We start from the raw sequence: 27,251 nt of genomic DNA, 5'->3' as shown, positions 1-27,251 counted from the left end.
TTGTGGTGAATGGTATTGTGCACTGATAATTTTTTCTTGAGGTCTGTAGGGTTCCCTGGGTAGAAGGACAGTGACCCGACCATCGTGGAATAGAGAATAGTGCTGAGGCAGTAGCGTCCATGGCAAGTCAGTGGTACCCCGGGCCCAGGAAGACTTCTGTGACCGTGTAGGGGTACAGGCCACGAAAGGTTTTCAGCATCTACTTCTCCCTGAATATTGTCCTAAAGGCAAAGTCCATGACTTTTATATTGCCTTCTCTATGACTAGATGGGTTTGTGGCTTTAGCTCTGGATGTGTGATGTTCTTTAAGTGACAGTACTGCAGGGCTGACAGAATCCGCCTGAAGTTGATCGGGGCCTCCCCCGCTGCCCGCTGTGGCCATGGTGGCGTATCTGGCGGTTTAGCTGTTGTTGTGGTGCATCATCATATAAGTTGTTTCCGCCTTGCCAATTACCTGGTAGAGCTGAATTATATTTGGGCGGTTGAGAGTCTTCATGATACTCATCTTTCTCTCTGCAGAGCAAGGCCAGTCGTTTTAGAGATGATTTGTAGGACAACCTGACTCCCAGTTAACCTATGCTTGGCCAGTTCCATGGCGAATTGTGTCTACGATCCGATAATTTTGTATTTCTTTGTGAATTGATGTGGAGACTGATCCCTGCTTTATGGTACCTCCTCACTACGCTGCCGCAAAGGGAGACGAACAAGTCAAGGTTGCCCGGTTTGCATTTAGGGCCGCACGGTTTCTGGGGCCAGGCCTGTGTTGACACTGGAGGGGCCTTTCTCTCTTTGTGGGTTTTGTTTGGTGCCTCTTGCCCCTTCCTTATGGTCTTTTTACCCACCCCAGCTGGCTGATCCTGGAGTCCCAACTTTTAGAAAAGAGATGTCAAACTCTACCACAGGTCATGGCCCAGAATCAATTCTAGCCTTTTTTGGTGCCAGTGGACGCCAGGCCTGAGGAAGGCACCTCCTCTCAGAGGGCTGGCACTTCTAGAGGGGGTGGATGGCAGCAAGGTGGGGAAGACAGACTCTGAAGGGCCTTGGGGATCTCAAGTGGGGCCCACAGGGACCCTTTCTTTGGAGTTGCAAACTCACATTGGGTGGAGGGAGATTCAGTATTGACACCTGGTGGACCCTCACCCCCAAAGTGGATTTTAAGGACAGCTGCACACTGGGTAAACAATGGGGCCCACAACTTTTTGCCCTCTCTCCAGACCTCTTCTTGCTTCCTGGTCATGCTCTTTTGTAGGGAAGGAGAGGCTTACCTGACTTTCTCTGACTTTTGGCCCTGCTTGGGTAGCTGAAAATGACAAGTAGGAAATTCTGGCTTGCTTTGAGCCCCCATTGGTTTTGCTGGGAAGGGGGATATTTCTGCTGATGGGGATGGATAGGCGGAAACCCCAGGAGGAAGGGGTGGTGCTCGATGGTTGAGCGCCTCCTCTTCTCTTATTTTTTGTGTTCTCAAATGAGATATTTGCCATGGGATAGTTAATTTCTCTTCCATTGTTGAAACTGAGATGTTCTCGGTCTGGAATCCCATGGCACCATGAGCTGGATGGTTTGGGGTTCAGGTGGTCCAGGAGTGGCTTTTCATACATTGGTAGTGACATCTTCTGGACACTTTTCACTTAGGGATCTTTCATCACTTTTTTCAATGGAGGACACTCCCTGGGGTCCAGCGTTAGTCACTTTTCAGTAGGTCTTTTCATTCGTAGGGAATACAATTGTGGTGAATGGTATTCTGCGCTGATAATTTTTTCTTGAGGTGTGATAATTTTTTCTTGAGTCGAAAAGCAGGGATCCGGACACCATGGAATAGAGAATACTGCTGAGGCGGTATACGTCTATGGCAAGTCAATGGTACCCCGGGCCCAGGAAGATTTCTGTGACTATGTAGGGGTACACCCAACAAAAGGTTTTCAGCAATCTGCTGCTCCCTGAATATTGTGCTAAAGCCAAAGTCCATGATTTTTATATTGCCTTCCTCATTGTGTAGGATGTTTTGTAGGTGTGGATGTGTGATGTTCTGTAAGTGGCAGTACTGCAGGGCTGACAGAATCTGCCTTAACATGATCCAGGCCTCCTCCCCATCCTTGATGTGGTGGTGGTGGTGTATTAGGTGGTGCAGCTCTTCCCCTCTGGCATACTCCATTACCACCTAATTGTCAAGGTGACTGCCTTGTCAATCACTTGGTGGAGGTGAATGATATTTGGGTGATGGAGAATTTTTATGATGCTCATCTCTGTCTGGAGAGCAAGGCCAGCCTTTTTAGAGATGATTTGGAGGACAACCTGGGTCTCAGTTAGCCTATGCTGGACCAGATCCCTGGTGGATGGTGCCTATGATCTTACAGTTTTGTATTTCTTTGTCAAGTGAGGTGGAGGCCGATCCCTGTTCCACAGTACTCCTAACTATGCTGTTTACAAGTCCTACCTCTCTGCAAACTAGGCTAAGATGCACAGCACCACTGTGGCTAACTAGGCTAAGGTCACTAACTGTTGCTGACAACACCTCAGCTGCCAAACTTTCTGGACCTGGAGGCCCTTCCCTTTCCTGGTTATAACAGACTGGATCCCTGACCTATTGCCCACTTCACAGGGAAGAAGCAGAAATGTGGACACATGGACAGACTCGTGGTGTCTCCTGGTGGGGCAAGCCTGGGCACCATGGCTGCAGGCACAAACAGGGCAGAGACTGGGGCAGGGCCAGGTGCTGGGGGTGGGTGTGAAACAGAACTCCCATGGGCAAAGGACCTGGCCAGCTTGGTCTCCCTAGGCACAGCTGGACCCCTGTGGGCTGCCATGGCCACCTTTCCCCAGGCAACGCTGTCCCCACACGGTTGGGCGCCCTCAGCAGGTCCTGCGGCTCCCGGACACACTCAGCACCTTCAGATATCTCAGGGGGTCCCCTCTGCTGTGTCCCCAGTGGCCTCGCATCACTGGGCCCAGCACAGATTCACTCCCCTGAGCCTCCCGACCTTCGCATGGGTCCTTTGGAGCCCTGGGTTTTGGAGTTTGTCCTCCCTAAGTACCGCCTATCCAGACATGGCTGCCCCAGGACCACAGCTGATCGAGTGTGGCTGTGTCCCCTGGGGGCCACCCATCAAGGGCACATGCAACAGGCACCCCAGGCACAGTGGCCTGGCCTGCCTGGGGCTGACCCTTAGGGTGGGGAGAGGGCATTAACTGGGCAAGAGAGACTAGTCTATCAGTGCAAAAAACTCCCAATAGAGATAGCAACTAGGAAGGAAATACCAAGAAAAGTGATGATGGAAGATGGGGGTAACCATACTGCAGATGGGGTGCTCAGGGAGGGTATTTTAACATGCTTCCCAACTGACAGAAATCATCTTTTAAAAATCCTGCACATAGCTCAGGCTCACCAGACAGACTAACTCCTAGTACTTGGAAATGAATTAAAATCTGGCAGTGAGCAAACAAACAAACAAACAAACGGTTTTGGCTGGGCATAGGAGCTCACACTTGTACATCCTGCACTTCGGGAAGCCAAGGCAGGAGGATCGCTTGAGCCCAGGAGTTCCAGACCAGCCTGGTCAATAGAACAAGACCCTATCGCTACAAAATATATATTTACAATAAGAATTTACCAGACATGAAATTCAGACCGTATCCATTCTAGGCCCCAGGATATCACTATGACCAATAAAAACGATCTATGGCCTGGCACTCAGCAGGTGCAGGTCAATGTGGACAGATTCTTTCCCCCCGTCAGCAGGACAGGAACATCTTCCCTCTCCAAAAGGCACCTGCTGAGGATCCGCAGTTCTCTGGAATTACGCTGGGCACCCAGATGTGTGCACCTAAGGCCATAGGACAGTCAACATGGAGTGTACTCGAAGACACTTTACTTTTTTTCGAGAAACACTCTTAGGAATTTACTTTAACCCACTTCCCACCTCATAGCACATGAGGAGAGGCAGACATTTTGACCTCAGTAAGACATGACAAATGACATTAGTTGGACCCCACAGCAACCGGTTACTTTTGTAGAGAGAAAAATTATGCTCATTGGCTTCAGGTGAAGACCGCTAGATCCAGGCCAGCGGATTTACAAGTGAGAGTCAGCAGCCCTGGGCATTTTTGGCAATGGCTCCAAACAAGCCCTTTACCATGCAGGTAGGTAAACCCCAGAACATACAGATGCCCCTTACAATGCGCAGGTGGAGAGGGGACGTGACGGAGGGAGTATGAGCTTAGGAAACAGACTGGGCTTGAATTTCACTGAGCTTTTGGCTGTGGACCCATGGGAATGTGGCATAGCCTCGCTGAGCCTTAGTTTCCTCCTGCATGGAATAGAGAAAGCAACAGTACCTGCCTCATTCAGTTGGCGTGAGGATCTAGAAGAGTGCCCACATGGATTGTCCCAGTTGAAATGGGCTGACCTACACCTAGAGGAAGCGGCAGCTCTGGAGCACTTTGAACTGAAAGTGTGGAGCAACCTTGGCCACTTGCAGCCTCTGCTCAGCTGTATGGCATCCTCCCTCCTAAAAAGACCTGGGGAGATGAGCGAGCCCCTGGTCCCTGGCTGCCTTGAAGATGACCACAATGTAACTTCATCCTTTCATCCTGCAGGCAGGCTTCTGGTCAGAGGCTACCCTGTAAGCATCTGTAATTCAGTTGTTGCACAGCTGGACAAAGGTGTGAGGATTGAGTGGGAAGATGCCTGTAAAGCCTGATCCAGGAGCAGCATCTCAGATTCTGGCTGTCACTCTTATTAGCTGTCATCTATGGCAAGCACCTGGTAGTAGCCTGGCACATCATAGGCACTCCAAAAATGGTGGCTTTCATTATCAGTATGATCACTGGCTATGTATTACACAATGCTGCTTTTCTTAGCATCTGTCAACTAGAGTGGAGAAGATGGTCAAGGTGTCTGATTCTGACAGCAATGTGGGCACTTCCCACATACCTTCATGGTGGGATTCATGGACTTGATTCATTGTGTCCTTTCCTGGCCTAGTCTATGAAAGCTAGAGAGATGGCTGAAAACATCTGACCTCTTTCTGCACATAAGGAAAAGCCCAGGTATGTTCCTGAGCTGTGTTTCCATCTAGAACCTGAGATGGAGGAAGGAATGGCTTCCAACCCCTTCTCCCCTACCCCTTCCCTCTTTATCTCCCCACAGTCAATTAACGAACTGCTCATTTTGTCCATACTCCTGGGCTGATACTGAAGGAGTGGCAAAGAAGGATGTGATGCCCGCCTTGGGTTAGGTCAAGACTTGTAGGCATGAAGAGAGAGGAGACTGGACCAGACCAGGACTAAGAAGCCTGGCTGAGAACCAGCTGTGCCACGTAAGGGGCTCTGGGACCTCAGGCCAGCCGCTTCCCTCAGAGCCCCAGTCCTCCCAGTTCTGAAATGGGGGTGGTGAGAATGCCCGCTGCAGTCATGAGGCTTAACTGAGATGCTGTAGAGGGGAATTTAAATCAGGGATGGTTGTGCAGATGCTAGCCATTACTAAACAAGGGAAGTGATAGTTGTGTAACAATGATCTAGATTATATTTTTAGATGTCCTCAGTGTAGGAAAGTGGAGATGGAGGAGGCTGTAAGATTCAGAGGAGGGAGGAGGCATCTCCATGGAGGGAGCTTCCCTCTCCTGCCCCACCCAGAAATGCCATCAGGGAGGAAGACGACATCCCTAGAATAGGTACTGTTTGCTTTGGACACAGAAAGAAATTTAAAGTCTTCCCTCTAGATTGTCACCCAGGAACTAAACAAGTACCTCATCTTAGCGTCACCCCACACCACCTAGCAGTGCCTTAGACAGGTCCTTTGTTCAGCAAATGTTTGAATGGCAGAGTCAGGACTGAAAGCCGGTGCTCCTTCCCCGAACCCCACAACTCCTTGCCATGCTGACTGCCCCGTGAGTGGGGCAGGCATTCAGACAGGCACATCACAGCTGAGCATATGATGGATGGCTAACACTTGGACTTTCTGGGAGGCACAATTTGAGTGGAGTTTTAGAAATAGACTCACTCGGCCGGGCGCGGTGGCTCAAGCCTGTAATCCCAGCACTTTGGGAGGCCGAGACGGGCGGATCACGAGGTCAGGAGATTGAGACCATCCTGGCTAACACGGTGAAACCCCGTCTCTACTAAAAATACAAAAAACTAGCCGGGCAAGGCGGCGGGCGCCTGTAGTCCCAGCTACTTGGGAGGCTGAGGCAGGAGAATGGCGTAAACCCGAGAGGCGGAGCTTGCAGTGAGCTGAGATCCGGCCACTGCACTCCAGCCTGGGCGACAGAACGAGACTCCGTCTCAAAAAAAAAAAAAGAAATAGACTCACTCACCCTCTGAGACTCACTCACCCTCTGAGACTCACTCACCCTCTGAGCTATACTTTATCTTGCTGTTGCATTCCAAACATGAAGTCACCACCACCTGGAGAAGCCCTCCCTCCTAGGGCTCGCTGTCCTAGTTGGCAGCCCTGACAAACCAGTTCTTGCACAAGATGATATAAATTTTGAAGGGAAACCAAAAATTCCAAGAGTGTATCTGATGCTTTATCCCTCCTCTCCAGGCCAAAACCGCAGGATGGCCGGAGGCAGAGGCGACAGAGTTGCCTTTGTCTTAATACTGCCTTTCCTAACTTTTGACAGTCCTGACCTACTGTATCAGCAGGATGGCCCTGGTGTAGCCAGCAAGACTTTGCTGATGAATCTTTTTTTTTTTTTTTTGAAATGGAGTCTCGCTCTCGTTGCTCAGGCTGGAGTGCAATGGCATGATCTCGGCTCACTATAACCTCCACCTCCCGGGTTCAAGTGATTCTCCTGCCTCAGCCTCCCGAGTAGCTGAGATTACAGGCATACGCCACCATGCCCAGCTAGTTTTGTATTTTCAGTAGAGATGGGGTTTCTCCATGTTGGTCAGGCTGGTATTGAACTCCCGACCTGCGGTGATCTGCCCGCCTCGGCCTCCCAAAGTGCTGGGATTACAGGCGTGAGCCACCGGACCCGGCCTTGCTGCTGAATCTTAAGGTCCTGGCAGAGGCAGCCCCAGGCCACCCATTTGTCTCCTCTTGGCTGGCCACAGTCAGAGAGCAGCAAACTGCATTTATTTTTGAGGTCAGGATGGCAATCTTGGGAGAAAACTTTTAATAAGCAGAGTTGGTTTGGTGCAATTGAGGGAGAGCAAGTTCCTGGTGGATGTGGTGCACAGGGAAGATGCTGGCTTTGATGTTGAGGTAGCCTCCTCCCGAGAAGCAGAGCATGTCCTCACACTGGGTGTTCCAGGCCACACTGTTGGCATTTGGTTCCCGGGGGACAGGGACGGTGGGGATCCTGTGAGAACCACCCTGGGCTTGGGCAGCGCTCACACATTTCAGCCCAATACCCTTTTAAAGACTGAATCCCACTAAATTGCTTACAGTGGGATGGAGGGAAAAGGAGGAAAGGGAACCACAGAAAAATGAACAGAGGCAAGTCCTTCCATGCATCTGCGTGTTTTTGGAATTTTTCAGTAAGCAAGCATTACTTTTGAAAAATGTTCTCCTGAAATATGAATTCCTATATAGAAAGTGGAGAATCAGCAAAGGGATTCCACTTCTATTACAGAAGAAATATACATCTCTATACACAGAAAAACGTTTACAAGAATATGCTTCAAACGATTAACAGTGTTTCTGCGTAGGTAGAATTGCATAATTAGAAAATCTTTTTTGTTTGCCTGGATTTGTTTTGTCATTAACATCTGTTGTGGGGTTTTTTTGGTTTGTTTGTTTGTTTTTGTTATGAGATGGAGTTTTGCTATTGTAACCCAGGCTAGAGTGCAATGGCGCGATCTTGGCTGACCACAACCTCTGCCTCCAGGGTTCAAGTGATTCTCCTGCCTCAGCCTCCCGAGTAACTGGGATCACAGGCATGCGCCACCATGCCTGGCTAATTTTGTACTTTCAACAGGGATGGGGTTTCTCCATGTTGATCAGGCTGGCCTCAAACTCCTGACTTCAGTTGATCCACTCGTCTCAGCCTCCCAAAGTGCTGGGATTACAGGCATGAGCCACTGCGCCCAGCCCATCTATTGTGTTTTATAAGAAAAAAAAAAGGGGGTAAGATTTGTAAGATTTGAAAAGAATATCTTGCATTTGCATTTACAGTTCACACATTGTGAAAATAGAGCTTTCCTGGGAGGCACCCTGGGTACCTCGGTTTTCTGCTCGGCCCTGGAGCCCCAGGGACCAGCAGATGCTCACGGCTTTCTACCTAGGATATTTTATAATGTCTGAATCTTTTAATAATGAGCATGGATTGCTTTTATAATGAGAAAAAAGCAATATAGCTGTTTCATGCGTAGTGGGAGGGGCAGTGGAGAAGAAGAAAAGCCAGCAGGCAGTGTCGCAGCTGGGAATGCTAATGTCTCCTGGCAGGGCTGAGAATCACCTCCCCTAGCCTGCTACACAGCCAGCAGTGGGGATGGTGGAGCACACACCCTTCCACACTTGTATGGTTCTAGACTCAGACAGATTCACATTTGGGGCCTGCTACCCACCCCCACCATAGGTGGAAGTTGAGGCTGGGGAGAGAAGAAGTAACATTTTGGGCCCTGTTTTGTGCCCAGCACTGAGCTAGGTACTATGGTATCTTGTTTATTCCTGTAGCAATTCTGTGAGGGGCAATTACTAATTTCATTTTAGAGAAAAGAAATCAAGGTTCAGAGAGGCTCACTAACTTACTTAAGATCACACAGTAAGGGATGCAGGCAGGACCCAAGCCCAGGTCAGCCTGAAGGCTGTGCCCTCTCTTTCCCCTGAACCATTCTACTTTCTCAGGGACCGAGTGAGTTGAGATTGACGGGAAGTCACCTCTGGGCTAGTGGTGGCCAAGTGTATTAGTCTGTTCTCATACTGCTAATAAAGACATACCTGAGACTGGGTAATTTATAAAGAAAAAAGGTTTAATTGACTGAGAGTGCCACATGGCTGGGGAGGCCTCACAATCATGGTGGAAGGCAAATGAGGAGCAAAGTCATGTCTTACATGGTGGCAGGCAAGAGAGTTTTTGCAGGGGAACTCTCATTTATAAAAGCATCAGATCTCATGAGTCTTATTCACCACCATGAGAACAGTATGAGGAAAATCACCCCCATGATTCAATTACCTCCACCTGGCCCCACCCTTGACACATGGAGATTATTATGATTCAAGGTGAGATTTGGGTGGGGACACAGTCAAACCATATCATTCCACCCTTGGCCTCTACCAAATCTCCTCACATTTCAAAACCAATCATGCCTTCCCAACAGTTCCCCAAAATCTTAACTTGTTTCAGCATTAACTCAAAGGTCCACAGTCCAAAGTCTCATCTGAGACAAGGCAAGTCCCTTCCACCTATGGGCCTGTAAAATCAAAAGCAAGTTAGTTACTTCCTAGATACAATGGGGTACAGGCATTGGATAAATACACCTGTTCCAAGTGGGAGAAATTGTCCAAAATAAAAGGACAAGAGGCCCCATGCAAGTCTGAAATCCAGTGCGACAGCCAAATCTTAAAGCTCCAAAATGATCTCCTTTGACTCCACGTCTCATATCTAGGTCATGCTGATGAAAGAGCTGGATTCCCACGGCCTTGGGCAGCTATGCTCTTGTGGCTTTGCAGGGCATAGCTCCCCCACCCCCACGCCATCCTGCCTGCTTTCACAGGCTGGCATTGAATATCTGTGGCTTTTCCAGGTGCACAGTGCAAGCTGTCAGTGGATCTACCATTCTAGGATCTGGAGGACAGTGGCCCTTTTCTCACAGCTCTACTAGGCAGTGCCCCAGTGGGAACTCTGTGTGGGGCTCTAACCCCACATTTCTCTTCTGCACTGCCCTAGCAGAGGTTCTCCATGAGGGCTCTGCCCCTGCAGTACAACTCTGCCTGGACATCCAGGCATTTCCATACATCCTCTGAAATCTAGGCGGAGGTTTCCAACCTCAATTCTTGACTTCTGTGTAACCACAGGCTCAACACCATGTGGAAGCTGCCAAGGTTTGGGGCTTGCACCCTCTGAAGCCATAGCCCAGGGTGTACCTTGGCCCCTTTTAGCCACTGGAGCAGCTGGGATGCAGGGCACCAAGTCCCTAGGCTGCACACTGCAGGGAGGCCCTGAGCCTAGCCCGCAAAACCATTTCTTCCTGCTAGGCCTCTAGGCCTGTAATGGGAGGGGCTGCTTTGAAGGTCTCTGACTTGCCCTGGAGACATTTTCCCCATTGTCTTGGTGATTAACATTTGCCTCCTCCTTACTTATGCAAATTCTACAGCCAGCTTGAATTTCTCCCCAGAAAATGGGTAATTTTTCTATTGCCTCATCAGGCTGCAAATTTTCCAAACTTTTATGCTCTTGTTCCTCTTGAACACTTTGCTGCTTAAAAATTTCTTCCCCTATATAACCTAAATCATCTCTCTCAAGTTCAAAGTTCCACAGATCTCTAGGGCAGGGGCAAAATGCCAACATTCTCTTTGCATAGCAAGAGTGACCTTTACTCCGGTTCCCAATAAGTTCCTCATCTCCGTCTGAGACCATCTCAGCCTGGACCTTATTGTCCATATCACTATCAGCATTTTCGTTAAAGCCATTCAACAAGTCTCTAGGAAGTTCCAAACTTGCCCACATTTTCCTGTCTTCTGAGCCCTCCAAGTCTCTAGGAAGTTCCAAACTTTCCCACTTTTTTCTATCTTCTTCTGAGCCCTTCAAACTGTTCCAATGAGGCAGGAGAATAGGGCCTGGAGGCAGGGAACATAAGGCCAATCCATGCTGACTTCTTAGAACTAAATCAAATGGAAGCACTTCAGCAATGACAGAAATGTGAATGGCTGGCCAGGTGCGGTGGCTCACGCCTGTAATCCCAGCACTTTGGGAGGCCGAGGCGGGTGGATCATGAGGTCAGGAGATCGAGACCATCCTGGCTAACACGGTGAAACCCTGTCTCTACTAAAAATGCAAAAAATTAGCAGGGCATGGTGGCGGGTGCCTGTAGTCCCAGCTACTTGGGAGGCTGAGGCAGGAGAATGGCGTGAACCTGGGAGGCGGAGCTTGCAGTGAGCCGAGATCACGCCACTGCACTCCAGCCTGGGTGACTGAGCGAGACTCCGTCTCAAAAAAAAAAAAAAGAAATGTGAATGGCTTTGTAACTTCACTTCATCCTCTCCATTTACACCATTTACACTTTGTAGCTTCACATTCATCGTCTCCATTTACATAGCCCACACGCTCCAAGTAACATCCTCTCCATTTACACTTTGTAACTTCACATTCATCCTATTTACGTAGATGACACACGCCAAGTAACATCCTCTTCATTTACATTGGACACACTCTGAGTAAATGACTTTGTAACTTCACTCCATTCTCATTTACACAGAGCACATACCAAGTAACCAAAGGGAAACCTCTAGAGTATCAAAACCCCAGAAAACTCTGTAATGGGGGCTCTTGAGCCCTGATGCTCAGGCCCACTTCCCACACTGTGGAGTGTACCTTCGTTTTTAATAAATCTCTGCTTTTGCTTTCCTTGCTTTGTTTGTGCATTTTGTCCAATTATTTGTTCAAGATGCCAAGAACCGGCCGGGCGCGGTGGCTCAAGCCTGTAATCCCAGCACTTTGGGAGGCTGAGGCGGGTGGATCACAAGGTCAGGAGATCGAGACCATCCTGGCTAACATGGTGAAACCCTGTCTCTATTAAAAATACAAAAAACTAGCCGGGCGCGGTGGCGGGCGCCTGTAGTCCCAGCTACTCGGAGGCTGAGGTGGGAGAATGGCGTGAACCCGGGAGGCGGAGCTTGCAGTGAGCCGAGATCGCGCCACTGCACTCCAGCCTGGGTGACAGAGTGAGACTCCGTCTCAAAAAAAAAAAAAAAAAAAAGATGCCAAGAACCTGGATACCTTCCATCAGTAACCTCTGCCTGTCACCCAGTTCCAAAGTCGCTTCTACATTTTCAGGTATCTTTACAGCAGCATCCCACTCCAGGTACCAATTCACTGTATTAGTCTGCTCTCGTGATGCTAATCAAGACATACCCGAGACGGGGTAATTTATAAAGGAAAGAGGCTACTGACTCATAGTTCCACATGGCTATTCACAATTCACAATCATGGTGGAAGGTAAAGGAGGAGCAAAGTCACATCTTACACGGCAGCAGGCAAAAAGTGCGTGTGCAGGGGAACTCCACCATCAGATCTCGTGAGACTTATGTACTACCACGAGAACAGCATGGGGAAAACTGCCCCTATGATTCGATTATCTCCACCTGGCCCTGCCCTTGACACTTGGGGCTTATTACAATTCCAAATGAGATTTGGATGGGGACACAGCCAAACCATATCACCAGGTAACCCCTTGTAATTGACTGAGGCTGCTCCCTACTCCAGGCCCCTCCCACTATCGATTTTGCTGTGGAGAACAAGGAGGAGCCTAGTAAGGGGACCGAATCTTCCCATAACATTGGGAAGCCCTGTAGTAGTCGAGGTAACCAGTCAGGAGGGGCTCCAACTTTGGGGGGAACTTCATTCTGGAAAACCAGCCCTGACCACCTACAAAGCCCTAAAGAGGCAAAGAATGGTGTAAGCCCAGCAGAAAGCCAGCCAGGCCCTGGGCATGGAGCCTTCGATCTGTCTTCTCTGGTGACATGCTTCCTCAAGCCACAAGGCTGAATGATACGTAAACGCCCATGTCCCCAAAGATCCAAGCACTTCCCATTCTACTGGCTCTTCTGGCATTCCTGTGAAGTAAGCAGAAGGCCGGGTTTGACCATCTCTTTTCCCCTTTCAGATGACAAAACTGATCGTTTCCTTCCTGCACTTTAGGTGTGCAGCAGGTGAAGCTTACTCAAGCTAGAGTGCAGTGGTGCCATCATAGCCCACTGAAGCCTCCAATTCCTGGCTCAAGCAATCCTCCTGCCCTGGCCTCCTGAGTAATTGGGACTGCAAGTGAGTGCCACCAAATCCAGCTGATTTTTAAAAAAATATATAAATGGGGTCTTGATTTGTTTTCCAGGTTGCTCTTGAATGCCTGGCCTCAAGCAATCCTCCTGTCTTGGCCTCCCAGAGTGCTGGGATTTCAGGTGTGAGCCACCATATCCAGCCCAGCTTTAGACTTTTAAAGAAATTTTAACAGTATTTTACACCACAGTGATTCTTTTTTTAAAAAAGAAATTTATGTCCCTAGCATGTAAAGTAAATATCACAGTGATTCCTAAAGAATTCTTCCCTTTTATCACTTCCAGTAGGGCTATGTGAAACCAAATCTACCTCTGCTTCCAAGAAAGATGCCGGGCTGGCCTTCTCTCAAAGTCTTTCCAAACTTTTCTTGGCATTGACTTAGACACCCTAGGAATCTGACTTGAGAACATTTTTTCATTAAAGAAAATCTCTCAGGAAGTAAAACCTCCTAAATGATTACTGAGTTGACATAAATCTTATGTATATATTCTTATCAGAAAAAAAGTGTCTTCGTTTTGTGGGACACCAATTTATTTATTATTATTATTATTATTATTTTTTTTTTTGAGACAAAGTTTCGTTCTTGTTGCCCAGGCTGGAGTGCAATGGCGTGATCTCAGCTTACTGCAACCTCCGCCTCCCGGGTTCAAGTGATTCTTGTGCCTCAGCCTCCCTAGTAGCTGGAACTACAGGCACGTGCCATCACACCCAGCTAATTTTTTGTTACTTTAGTAGAGATGGGGTTTCACCATGTTGGCCAGGCTGGTCTCAAACTCCTGACCTCAGGTGATCTGCCCGCCTCAACCTCCCAAAGTGCTGGGATTACAGGCATGAGCCACCGTGCCCAGCCATGGGACACCAATTTATGTTTTAAGTCACTAAAATTATACAAGCTGGCCAGGAATGGTATCTCACACCTTTAATCTCAGTACTTTGAGAAGCCAAGGAAGGCAGATAGCATGAGTTTAGGAGTTCAAGACCAGCCTGGGCAACATGGCAAGACCCCATCTCTAGAAGATATTTTTTATATATATATATATATAAATAAAATATATATATTCAGAGGATATATCATATACAATATATATTCAGAGAATTATTTTATATATATATATGTGTGTGTGTATATATATATATATATTTTCAGATGATTTGCCAGACATGCATTACTGGGTAAAGGAGAAGATCAAGGTCAAGAACAGGGGTCCCCAAACCCCATGCCAAGGACCAGTACCTGTCTGCGGCCTGTTCGAAACTGGGCCATGCAGCAGGAGGTGAGTGGTGGGTGAGCATTACCGCCTGAGCTCTGACTCCTGTCAGATCAGCACCAACATTAGATTCTTATAGCTGTGAGAACCCTATTGCAAACTGCACATGTGAGGGATCCAGCTTGTATGAAAATCTAATGCCTGATGATCTGAAGTGGAACAGTGTCATCCTGAAACCATTCCCCTCATCTGTGGAGAAATTGTTTTCCACCTGTTCCTGGTGCCAAAATGGTTGGGGGACCACTGGTCAAGAAGTTGAGTGCAACCTCCTGGTGGTGTGTGCCAATCACATTATCGTCCTCTGCCAGGTGGGCAGCAGCATGTTGGAGGAGTTGGGGTGAATTCCATTCACGCTTGCTACAACAATAGGGTGCCTACCTCATTGTTTTAACACTGGTCACTAGAAAACAAGTCTGTTTCCTCAAACTAAGTGGCTGCTCTTTGGCTTTCATTTCCTGACATCTAGAGGAACCAGACTCTATTAGCATGTCATAAGCCATAAACTGGAGAATACTTTTTTGTATTGCAGAGCACTTTGTCATACTGGGACTATAGATATAGCATATATATATGCACAGCCACCTGGCATGGGATGATGTGATTGGCACACATCACCAGGAGGTTGCACTCAAACTTCTTGACAATCTTTTTTTTTACCTGGTAATGCATGTCTAATGAGTCCTCTGAATATAATTATAGCAGAGGATTAGTTGGATAGCTAATCAATTTCTATAGATGGCAATCTTCTTGGTAGTCTCTTTGCATTTAATCTGAACTGTCAAAGAAAAAAAAATATCTAGTTCTAGCAAGAGATTGTTAACTAAATGGAAGGCAGAGAAATTAAAAAGCTATCACTTTAAACTACTGGCAATTAAAGTGAGACACTCTCATTGTAAAATCTTTTGGCTGGGCATGGTGGCTCATGCCTGTAATCCCAGCACTTTGGGAGGCCAAGTAGGGCAGATCACCTGAGGTCAGGATTTTGAGACCAGCCTAGCCAACATGGTGAAACCCCATCTCTACTAAAAAATACAAAAGTAAGCTGGGCATAGTGACAGGTGCCTGTAATCCCATCTACTTGGGAGGCTGAGGCACGAGAATCACTTGAACCCAGGAGGCAGAGGTTGCAGTGAGCTGAGATTGTACCACTACACTCCAGCCTGGGCAACAAAGTGAAATTCCATCTTAAAAAAGAAAAGAAAAGAAAAGAAAAGAAAAGAAAAGAAAAGAAAAGAAAAGAAAAGAGGGAGGGAGGGAAGGAGGGAGGAAGGGAGGGAGGGAGGAATGAACGAACTCACTGTTACCATCACTTGCTGGATACAAATATAAACTCCTAGGGCCGGGCGCGGTGGCTCAAGCCTGTAATCCCAGCACTTTGGGAGGCCGAGGCAGGCGGATCACGAGGTCAGGAGATCGAGACCATCCTGGCTAACACGGTGAAACCCCGTCTCTACTAAAAAAATACAAAAAACTAGCCGGGCGCGGTGGCGGGCGCCTTTAGTCCCAGCTACTCGGGAGGCTGAGGCAGGAGAATGGCGTGAACCCGGGAGGCGGAGCTTGCAGTGAGCTGAGATCCGGCCACTGCACTCCAGCCTGGACGGCAGAGCGAGACTCCGTCTCAAAAAAAAAAAAAAAAAAAAAACAAATATAAACTCCTCTCCACAGCACTAGTGGCCGTGGTGATTGGAAGCCTGCCTAAGTAACTGACCTCACCTCTGGCCGCTCCCTGCCCACCTCCTTGACAAACAGGAAAGACACGTTAATTTCTGGTACACACCAGGCTCTACACTCCCACTACAGACCAGGTGGAAAAAATGTCCCTGAGGGGGACACTGTGGAGCTGTCCAAGAGGCTTTGCCCCAGCCACCACAGCCAGAATCTTCAAAAACATATGGTCCTCCAGGGGGACCAAAGGACACTCATCTGAATCTACAAAAGAACCCCCCACCTGGATCCCTTGCAAAGGCACCCAGCAGTGCACTAAGGCCAGCACATGCAGATATGAATACACCTGGAGTAAGTGGATTCTGAGCCTATTTAACCAGCACAGCTACTTAAGTGGACAGAGGGAGAGACTGTGGTCTTAGGGCTTGGAATGACTATGCTAGGCCTGGAACCCTGATCTTCTGACTAAGCCTGTGCCAATCCAATTCTGCTGCTCATCTCTGGCAGAAAGACCCAGCAGGAGGCAAGTGGAGACTGGGCTGAGGGAGAAGCACCCCTGAGTGACTCTGACAAGAAAGGATAAAGGTCCACAAAGACCCATGTAGGTCAACCACCTGGCTCCAATCTGTCATAAATCATCCTCCCTCACTCAGGAAATTCACGTACTCCTTGAAATTATGTGCAAAATTCTGAGTTGGTACATTTTTCAGAGAGGGTTTATTGCTTTCATGAAATCCTCAAGGAGATTGGCATCCCTAGTTCCCCCACCAAAAAAAAAAAAAAAAAAAAAAAAAACCCAAGACACAGACCCAGTGGCTAACATGTTTTCAAAAGGCCAAGGAGAAACCTTTCCTGTCATTTCAAGTGCCCTGTCAGTAGCCCTTTCCACCTGCTTCCACCTGTCCCTCTTCCCAAGGTCTAGACCTGCTTCTCACCTTTCTGCTCAGTAATCAGGTGCTGCACAATGACGTCAGTCATGCTATCCCTGTAGGCATAGCGGTCCTTGTAGAGCCCATGGACTGTGCTGAAAATAAGCTGGTAGAAGGAAATGGTGCCGTCCTGGCAGCCGACCACCTGCAGGGTGACAGAACTGTCAATTCCCAGCTCTCTGGAGACAGTCTGCACTCCCATTTGTCAGACACAAACCCCAGTGATATGTCTCTCGAGACATGGCGGCTGCTCAGTGCCTCTTCAAGCCATGGCCCCACAGAACAAACTTCCTCTTCTTACCACATAGTTGGAATCTGGTTTCACTTGACACGTCCACACCCAGGAGTTCTGCTCCCCAACAGTCCCAAGCTGCACTCCATCCTTGGTGAAAAGAGATACTTGCTTGTCTGAACCCCCCAGCAAAATGTACTCCCCTTTAGTAAAGTAGCTGATGCAGCAGGGGTCAAAGTTCAGTGCCCGATCCTTTCCAATCTGAGGAAAAAGAACACACACCAAGGGAAAAACCATTTCCGAATCCATAACCATTGCAATACAATTAAGGGCTTTTCTCGCCAACTTTAATGGAGGGAGTTGGGAAGACGGAGAGCTGACCGGTCTTTTCTCCTGTGTCATCCCATGGTGAACACGGGCCTCCCTGCCTCTCCATCTCCCTACTCCCCAACCACACAGCCCAATCCTCAGCTCCTAGAGTCAGTGGCACCTCCCCTAGGCCCACCCAAGTGCTCCAGGAGTGCAGGAGCGTGTCAGGGCTCCTCAGCCAAGATGGAGACTGGATGGTTTGGCTCCCAAAGGCCCCCCTCCTCTGCACATATAGTTATTGCTGTGGCTCAATGGGTCCCCTCAGCTTCTTTTTTCCATCTCTTTTTAAAAAGTATTTTGCAGGCCGGGCGCAGTGGCTCTTGCCTGTAATCTCAGCACTTTGGGAGGCCGAGGCTGGTGGATCACGTGGTCAGGAGATTGAGACCATCCTGGTTAACACAGTGAAATCCCATCTCTACTAAAAAATACAAAAAAATTAGCCAGGCGAGGTGGTGGGCACCTGTAGTCCCAGCTGCTCAGGAGGCTGAGGCAGGAGAATGGTGTGAACCCGGGAGGCAGAGCTTGCAGTGAGCCGAGATTGCGCCACTGCACTCCAGCCTGGGTGACAGAACGAGACTCCATCTCAAAATAAATAAATAAATAAACAAATAAATAAATAAATAAATAAATAAGTCTTTTACAAAGCTGATTTTATTCAGTTGAAAGATTGTCCTTTTTTCTGCAACTATGCCCATACTATTACTCTTTATAACAACTTTTTTGAGATGTAGTTCACATACTGTACAATTCACCCATTTAAAGTGTATGATTGCCAGGCGCATTGGCTCACACCTATAATCCCAGCACTTTGGGAGGCCGAGGCAGGTGGATCACTGGAGGTTAGGAGTTCGAGACCAACCTGGCCAACATGGTGAAACCCTGTCTCTACTAAACATACACAAATTAGCTGGGTGTGGTGGTGGGTACCTGTAATCCCAGCTACTTGGGAGGCTGAGGCAGGACAATCGCTTAAACCCAGGAGGCGGAGGTTGCAGTGAGCCGAGATCACACCATTGCACTGCAGCCTGGGTGACAAGAGTGAAACTCTGTCTAAAAAAAAAAAAATACTGTACATGTCTTTCAGTATAGTCACTGAATTGTGCAATTATCGTTACCATCTAATTCTAGAACCTTTCCATCACCCCAAAGTAAACCCCATTAGTAGTCTATCCCAATTCCTCCTTCTCTTCAGCCCTGGCAACGACTAACATACTTTCTGTCTCTAAGGATTTGCCTATTCTGGATAATTCATATAAATGGAGACATACAATATGTGGCCTTTTATGTCTGGTTCATCCATGTTGTAGCATGTACTGGTACGTCCTTGTTTTTCATTGCTGAATAATATTCCATTGAATGACAGATGATATTTTATTTATCCATTCGTCAGTTGATGGACATTTGGTTTGTCTCTACATTTTGGCTATTATGAATAAGGCTGCTGTGATTATTCATGTACAAGTTTTTGTGTGGACATATGTTTTCATTTCTCTTGAGCATATACCTGAAAGTGGACTTGCTGGGCATATAGTAATTCTATGTTTAACATTTTGAGGAATTGCTATTCATTTCCAAAGTGACTGCACCATTTCATATTTGCACTAGCACTGTACGGAGATTCCCATTTCTCCGTCCTAGTGAGTGTAAAATGGTATCTCATTGCAGTTCCAGTTTGTATTTCCCTGATGGTTAATGATGTAGATCATCATTTCATGTGTTCATTGGCCAGAGAAATGTCTATTTGGATTCTTTTTTTTTTTTTTGAGACGGAGTCTCGCTCTGTCACCCAGGCTGGAGTGCGGTGGCCGGATCTCAGCTCACTGCAAGCTCCGCCTCCCGGGTTCACGCCATTCTCCTGCCTCAGCCTCCCGAGTAGCTGGGACTACAGGCGCCCGCCACCTCGCCCGGCTAGTTTTTTGTATTTTTTAGTAGAGACGGGGTTTCACCGTGTTAGCCAGGATGGTCTCGATCTCCTGACCTCGTGATCCGCCCGTCTCGGCCTCCCAAAGTGCTGGGATTACAGGCGTGAGCCACCGCGCCCGGCCTATTTGGATTCTTTACCCATTTTTCAATTGGGTTATTTGTCTTTATAGGTTTGTTGTTGTTGAGACGGAGCCTTGCTCTGTCACCCAGGCTGGAGTGCAGTGGCATTATCACAGCTCACTGTAGTCTAGAACTCCTGGGCGCTCACATGATCGTCCCAGCTCAGCCTCTCGAGTAACTGGGACTACAGGCATGCGCCACCAGCCCTAGCTAATTATTTTATTTTTGTAGACACAGAGTCTTACTATGTTGCCTAGGCTGGTCTTGAACTCCTGGGCTCAAGCAAATCTCCCGCCTCAGACTCCCAAAGTATTGGAATTACAGGTGTGAACCATAGTGCTCTGCCAATTTTCACAATAATCTTAAATGCAAAAGCTAAGCAAAACAATTAAGAGTAACTTTAAAAACTAGGCAGTCTGGGAGGCAGTGGCTGCAGTGAGCCGTGAGATGGCGCCTTTGCATTCCAGCCTAGGTGACAGAGGGAGACCCTGTCTAAAAAAAACAAAAAACAAAACAAAACAAACAAACAAAAAACAACTAGGCAGTAGCTCGTGCCTGTAATCCTAGCTACTTAGGAGGCTGAGGCGAGAGGATCGTTTGAGCCCAGGAGTTCGAGACCAGTCTGGGCAACAAAGTGAGCCCTCATCTCCAAAAAATGAACAAACAAAAACTAGGCCATTTAGCATAATGGTTAGGGCATGGAGTTTGGAGTCAAGTCTCCAAATTTCACCTTCCACATATGCAAAATGGAGACATAATAGGGGTACGTTATAGAATTGTGGTAGGCATAGTGAACTCCATCGCATGTTAGCTATCATAGTTTCGTTACTATTTACTGTCTAAATTCGGTGAGGAAATTATTAGGAAGTCTCTGTCTTGTTCTCTTCTGACCACTAAGAGGCGCACTTCGGAGTAGAAGAAACGCGGGCGGAAATAGCCCAAAAGCGGATTGGCTTCAACTTCTGGCGGAAGTAAGTTCCTCCCTCCACCGGGTCTTATTAGCTCATAAAGAATTCCAAATTTATACGTAGACCCAAGGATAGGTAGAATACATTTTTCAGTCATACTCCTAGATATTACGATCTATTAAAACATGTATACTCAGAATTTTTTGCGGCATTATTTTTTGACGTGTCTTTATTTTATTTGAAAGAGCCGAACCGGAAGTGCTTGCCTTTTCCCTGCCAGGACCCAGGGGTTTACGTCCCATCAGCCCTTGCGTGCCACTGTTCCTTCTCTCTTCCTCGGCGCTGCCTACGGAGGTGGCAGCCATCTCCTCCTCGGTAAGTCTTAATCCGTGGCCATCTGCATTCCTGCGGGATTCATCTGGCCCCATTGCCCAGTGGTGCGGGGGCCTCCCCTTCGGCGCGGTAGTGGCTGTGGGTATTGTTATTGTCAGCTTACTGGGGCGTGTACAGGAGCAGAACGAAGCAGCCCGGGTTGATGGGGCTTTGCGTCCCAGAGCCTCCTGCTCTCCGCTTGTAGTCAGAGCTGCGGGCTGCTTGTTTGTTCCTTGGCGGTGGAGGGTGCTAGTTGAGCCCAGACTGCGGGGTCTCCTGTGGGCCGTGGGACGACCAAGGGTGTCCCAGCTTGACAGCCGTCAGCTGGGATCTATGGATCCCAGCGCTCACCGATGTCGGCCCACGTGTATTCGTTCATTGCTATAGCCCGCTTCTTCCCTGCAGTCTCGGGCCCTAGGGCTGCTGCGGCTGCTGGTTCAGTTGCAGGCAGAAATTCTGGTAGTATCTCTGGAAATAAGATGCAACTGCCCCCACCTTGCCTTCGAGGATATCATGGGCCAGAAGGCAAAGTCGTTTTGAATACGTGGTTCACTGATTACCCACTCTGTGCCAGTTGATGGCTGCGAACAGAAGGGGTGCTGCTGTAGGAAATAAATGAATGGCTCTGAAGACCACACTGAGGAAGGTGTGAGTTGATACTGCAAGATCTCCAGGTTTGAGGCATCCTTAGACGGATACGATGGTTTTGTGTGTGCTGAGGGTGTGGTAGCGCAGCCGCTCCCTAGGGAATTAGAAGGTTTTCTTTATTAAACGTTTACCCTGTGACAGGCACTGCAGGCATTCAGCGTGCAGTGTCATCTCTATTCTACAGGTGAGGAAACTGAGACTCAGGTCCAAGTAGATGGTCAAGGCCATCTTGGGGTTCGGACACTGGCGAGGTGGGATTTGCTGCCCCTTGCAAATTTAGTGTCTTGGGGTCGGTTTTGATTTGCTCAGCTGTTGGCATTCTTTGGGCTCTGAGTGGTTGAGTTGACCTTTGACCTCCTGGGATCGCGTCTGGAGAGTGCCTAGTATTCTGCCAGCTTCGGAAAGGGAGGGAAAGCAAGCCTGGCAGAGGCACCCATTCCATTCCCAGCTTGCTCCGTAGCTGGCGATTGGAAGACACTCTGCGACAGTGTTCAATCCCTGGGTGGGAAAACCTCCTTCCAAGCCGCCTTCCAGGATTCTTCCTCACCTGGGGCTGCTTCTTTCCCAGAAGGCATCATGGCCGCCCTCAGACCCCTTGTGAAGCCCAAGATCGTCAAAAAAAGAACCAAGAAGTTCATCCGGCACCAGTCAGACCGATATGTCAAAATTAAGGTATGTGGTCCTGGGATGGAAATGGGTGTGGGGTGAAGAAAGAAGTTTCCAACAGGCTGTCGGTTTCTGACATCATCTAGTCGGGATTACCTTTGACCAATGAACTGGTTTGTGGAAGAGCTTTCTGTAGAAATACAGGTCTCCCCCAGTGTGCCCTAGTGCTGGTACTTAACATCTCTTGATGTGTTAAGTGAAATTTAAATGAGAAGGGACACTTGGCTGTTTCGATGTGTTTAGAGGGCTTTGCATTTGTCGTGTATTTTGGGTTGCCTTATGACACCAGGATCCCTATTTTATAGACAAGAACACTCAGAGGTGCTGAGAGCCGTGTCTGCAGCTGTGCTCGCCATCTCAGTATCTACACAGTCCCCTTGCATCCCATTGGTGCCTCCTCCATTGCTTGGGAGTAGGAATGGTGGGGGTGCCTGCATTCCTAGTGGCTAAAGCCACGAGCTCCTGGTTTTTCCCACCAAAAAAGTAAGGAAATAGTGAAGTCCTGTCACCAAAGGCAGCTACTGTGTGGCATACTTCCTTTTCATTTGGTTCTGTTTTCCCTCCCCAAAGGAACAGTTGGCACTCTGCACAGACGCTAACCCACCTGTGTGTTATTTCCTTCAGCGTAACTGGCGGAAACCCAGAGGCATTGACAACAGGGTTCGTAGAAGATTCAAGGGCCAGATCTTGATGCCCAACATTGGTTATGGGAGCAACAAAAAAACAAAGCACATGCTGCCCAGTGGCTTCCGGAAGTTCCTGGTCCACAACGTCAAGGAGTTGGAAGTGCTGCTGATGTGCAACAAGTGAGTTGGGTCCCACCTCTAGTTTTCAGGGATCCGAAGTTTGCATCTGTGTGAGCACTTCTGGCAGGAACTCTAGAAACTCTTGGGGGATGCATTTTGGCTGGGAGGGGTTGTACATTCTCTGAGGGAATCTGAAGTTGTTCCTTGCGGGATTTTAGAGAATGCTTGTTGGGGAGTAAAGATTTTGGGTAGTTCAAGGTGTTTCCTTTACCGGAGGGAGGAGGCTTGGTCTTCTAAGTGTAGAGACCCAAGACCAGGAAAAGACTGCTCTGTGAACACTGCAATAATAACCACTTTCCACTACTACAATATCCTTTGGCTGTTGTTTCCAGAACATTGCTTTCTTTATGAAGGTGTCAGCCAAAAGAGTTGAACTCTGAAATATTTGAAGAGATTTATTCTGAGCCAAATATGAGTTGACCATGGCCTGGGACACAGCCCTTGGGAGACCCTAAGAATATGGGTCCAAGGTGGGCAGGGAGCAGCTTGGTTTTACATATTTTAGGGAGACATGAGACATCAATCAAATACACTTAAGGCATACATTGGTTTAGTCCAGAAAGGCAGCAGTTCGAGGTTTTGAATAGATTTTCTGTTTCTCATCGGGAATTGGTTATCACTAGAAAGGAATGTCTTGGCTATGGTAAGAGGTTGTGGAAACCAAGAGTGCCCTATTCAAGGAGGGAGTGCATTCAGATGGTTGCTGGGGGCCTTTGAATTTTATTTTTGGCTTACAAGGAGGGTAGGGAGAAGATCAAACATGGACCTCAGGCCTTAAGGGGCCCTTTAGTCTGTGCTGTGGTAAGGGGTATCTTCAGGGACAGGAGGGCTTTAGAACCAAGTTTGGATTAGGTGGAGAACAGGAGGAAACTTGGCAGGCAGAGAGTGCTTACACAAAGGTGTAGAAGTGAAAGCGCATGGAGGGTTTGCAGGGCATTGGTTCTAGGTGGGTTTTATTGGTTTTTGTTTTTTTAAGATGGAGTCTCGCTCTCTTGCCGCGGCCGGAGTTCAGTGGCATGACCTCGGCTCACTGCAACCTCCACCGCCCAGTTTCAAGCGTTTCTCCCGCCTCAGCCTCCCATGTAGCTAGGATTACAGGTGTGCACCACCATACCTGATTAATTTTTGTATTTTTAGTAGAGATGAGGTTTCACCATCTTGGCCAGGCTGGTTTTGAACTCGTGACCTTAAGTGTTCTGCCTGCCTTAGCCTCCCAAAATGCTGGGATTACAGGCATGAGCTACTGCACCTGGCCTGGTTTGATCTGAGAGAGACAGACGCATCTGTGTTGCCCTGGCTACAGTGCAGTGGCTACTCACAGCTGTGATCGTGGCACACTGCAGCCCCAAACTCAAGGTGGGCTCAAGCTGTCTCTTCCCATCTCAGCCTTCCTGGTAGCTAAGACCACAGGCATGCTCCACCGTACCCAGCTGGTTCTGGGTGTTTTGAGTAAGTTAGACACTTGATGAGCTCTGTGTATAAGAGACTTGGTGACCTGCTTAGACCAAAACTAGGGCAGTGGAATGAAAAATTATCATGGGAAGTGACAGTTTATTTTCTTCACTTATTGGTAAATGAAAGCCAAAAAGCTGAATTTTCCTAAGTAAACTAGAAAGAACATGGAGTGTGTGTGAGTAACTAGGATGTTTGTGTTTATGTTTACAAAGATCTTTTATCTACAGTGGTTGTAGATATAAGTAATAAAAATGAACAAGAGCAGTATTCTAACGTGGTTACCTTCCAAGGCTGGAAATTTAACCAGGCGTTGAAATGCTGAAAATTTCTGTTAAAAAAAGGTGAGCATAGGAATTAATGGTGGACACTGAAACCACAGTTGAACTGTAACAGGCCAACATGATTACTCAGTTGCAGTGCACGTGTTGGCTGGTTGCCATATGCTCTGTAAGTGCAGCTTGGCAGTCATTTTAAGATCCTTGGAAATACTCTGTTATCTCTGACCTTTGATCTCTAAGTTCCATTTCTGGGCATTTGTCCTTAAGGAATGGAAAAGCAGGGAAACAAAAGCTAGTCATTGCAGCAGTACAGCTGGAAACAACTGAAAATATAATGAGAGAATTGTAGAGTGCTGGATAGAATGTTGTGAGTCTATTCAAAATGATTGGCCTGTTGTAGTATGGAAAATGCCCAAGCTAGGGGGACACATTTAAAATGGTGGGTACACTCTGTAATTATCAAATATGTAGATGGACAAGGACAGGAGAGTTTTTTGAAAAGGACAGATGAGAAGTGTAATATAAACCTAAGCCTTTGAAACATAGAAACATTTAAAAATATAGTTGCTTTGAATTTGAGTGGACTAATGTAAAACAAGAATTGTCTGGATTTGCTGTCTTGCTGTTAAGGCAGGGTTCTTGAAAAGAGCTGTGTGTCCACTGCCTCATTTAATCACTCCTCACAGTCCTGCTGCTTCTCTCTTTGCTGAAAATGCTTCAGGGGTGGAATGTCTGTTCTTAACCCACTGTGGGTGGCTTCATAAATCACCTCCTTACTGAAGTGTGCTTGTTAGGCCAATTGGTTATCAAATGGGATGAGTTAGAACTGGATCTGGCACACCAAATCCTCAGGTATTAGGCATGGCTATGACTGGGTGACTTTAAGCATTGTTGCTTCTACTTGCTTTGTATCCTCAGTGGTCAAACTGGGTGCTCTTGGCTCCATTCAGACTCTTGGGTTCTGCTCTGGACCACTTTGAAGAGTTCTGAAACTTCATGGGCAAGGTAAAGCACCCTGCGACTGGGGGAGAACCATTGAACCTGGAGCGTGGGCCTGGGTTCACCCTGGATCCCTGTCCATTGCTTGCTGTGGGCTTTGGTTTCCTTATCTGTAAAATGGAGGTAATGCCTGGATTACAAGGCTGCTGTAAGGATTAGATGAGAGGGAACAGTGAGGATACTTTGTAAATGAAAGTGTTCTTGTCATCACCAGGGAACCATAGACTCGGGAGTCAGGATTTGGGGGCATGTAGGTGTCATTCCACAGCCACATACCAAGCAGCCCTCTCTTAGCTTGGTGCTGGAACTCACTGCCTTCTTAATGGAATTTTCCAAGTGTGTTCAGGGCTGTCTTGCTCCTTACCTACTTGATTCTCTTACAGATCTTACTGTGCCGAGATTGCTCACAATGTTTCTTCCAAGAACCGCAAAGCCATCGTGGAAAGAGCTGCCCAGCTGGCCATCAGAGTCACCAACCCCAACGCCAGGCTGCGCAGTGAAGAAAATGAGTAGACAGCTCATGTGCACGTTTTCTGTTTAAATAAATGTAAAAACTGCCATCTGGCATCTTCCTTCCTTGGTTTTAAGTCTTCAGCTTCTTGGCTTAGTTTGTCACAGAGATCGTTCTTTTGCTTAAACCCCTTTGGCATCTCCCACTTGGAGGGGATTTGTAAAGGACACTCGGTCCTTGAACAGGGGAACGTGGCCTCAAGTGCACAGTTGAGGCTGGGGATGAGGGGCACAGACTAGGTAGGTTGTAAGACACTTGGAGAAGCTGTGGGTCCCAAGCCACAAGTAGTCATTCTTAACCTTGCTTTGTAAAGTTAGGTGACAAGTTATTCCATGTGATGCTTGTGAGAATTGAGAAAATATGCACGGAAATACCCAGATGACTTTCTTAAACAGATTGTTATGGGATGCCTAAATTGCATCCTGTAACTTCTGTCCAGAAAGAACAGGATGATGTACAAATTGCTTTTCCAGGTAGTCCACCACGGTTACTGGAAAAGCACTTTCAGTCTCCTGTAACCTTCCCACCAGCTGCTGCTTCAGGTATAATGTTATAGCAGTTTGCCAAGGCGGGGACCTAACTGGTGACAATTGAGCCTCTTGACTGGTACTCTTAGAATTTAGTGACACATGGCCCCGATTTTTCTTTTGGAGACAGGGTCTTGCTGTCACCCATGCTGAGAGTGCAGTGGCACACTCACTGCAGCCTTGACCTCCCCAGGCTCAGGTGATCTTCCCACCTCAGCCTCCCAAGTAGCTGGGACTACAGATGCACACCTCACCTGGGTAGTTTTTGAAGTTTTTTTGGTAGAGATGGTCTAGCCATGTTGCCTAGGCTCTTGAACTCCTGAGCCTCCCAAAGTACTGGGATTACAGGCACCTTACATAGTGTATATAGGTCATGAGGGATATGGGATGTGGTACTTACGAGATGGAAATGCTTACAGGATGTTTTTCAGTAACCATCCAGTCAACTTACCAGAAATGCTGCGCTGGTTATAACAAAGCTTCTCTAGGTCTAGTCTCATTCTAGTAGATAGGCATCTTACAGATTGTCTCCTGTTCAAAACCTAGTCATAAATATTTATAATGTAAACTGGTCATTTTGGGGATTTTTTTTTTTTCCTGGAGACTGTCATGCTGTCACTCTGGCCGGAGTGCAGTGGCT

General features: G+C 47.7%; 2 protein-coding genes and 1 non-coding gene across 13 annotated transcripts; 2 read left to right on the top strand and 1 right to left on the bottom strand.

The window, feature by feature from the left end:
* Positions 1-7,114: 7,114 nt before the first annotated feature.
* Positions 7,115-17,558, bottom strand: LOC114676395 (intraflagellar transport protein 122 homolog). Its single transcript, XM_028844476.2, is given in 5 exon segments — positions 7,115-7,315; positions 14,786-14,898; positions 14,901-14,978; positions 16,804-16,942; positions 17,099-17,558. Coding segments are annotated over 5 exon segments (864 nt in total). The 5' UTR covers positions 17,432-17,558.
* Positions 17,559-20,674: 3,116 nt separating this feature from the next.
* RPL32 (ribosomal protein L32) lies at positions 20,675-26,149 on the top strand. Of its 11 annotated transcripts, XM_077989989.1 has the most exons (6): positions 20,677-20,820; positions 21,511-21,553; positions 21,938-22,041; positions 22,660-22,841; positions 25,493-25,579; positions 25,957-26,149. In XM_077989989.1, the coding sequence occupies exons 3-6, from the start codon at positions 21,946-21,948 to the stop codon at positions 26,084-26,086; spliced, it is 495 nt and encodes a 164-aa protein (XP_077846115.1). In that variant the 5' UTR covers positions 20,677-20,820; positions 21,511-21,553; positions 21,938-21,945; the 3' UTR covers positions 26,087-26,149.
* LOC114676594 (small nucleolar RNA SNORA7) lies at positions 21,721-21,859 on the top strand. Its single transcript, XR_003727645.1, has one exon. It is a non-coding gene; the product is annotated as a small nucleolar RNA SNORA7 (small nucleolar RNA).
* Positions 26,150-27,251: the final 1,102 nt, after the last annotated feature.

Source organism: Macaca mulatta, chromosome 2 (genome assembly GCF_049350105.2).
Source record: "Macaca mulatta isolate MMU2019108-1 chromosome 2, T2T-MMU8v2.0, whole genome shotgun sequence".
Lineage (NCBI taxonomy): Eukaryota > Metazoa > Chordata > Mammalia > Primates > Cercopithecidae > Macaca > Macaca mulatta.
Note: the sequence above shows the minus strand (reverse complement) of the source record. Positions and strands in the feature narration are given on the sequence as shown.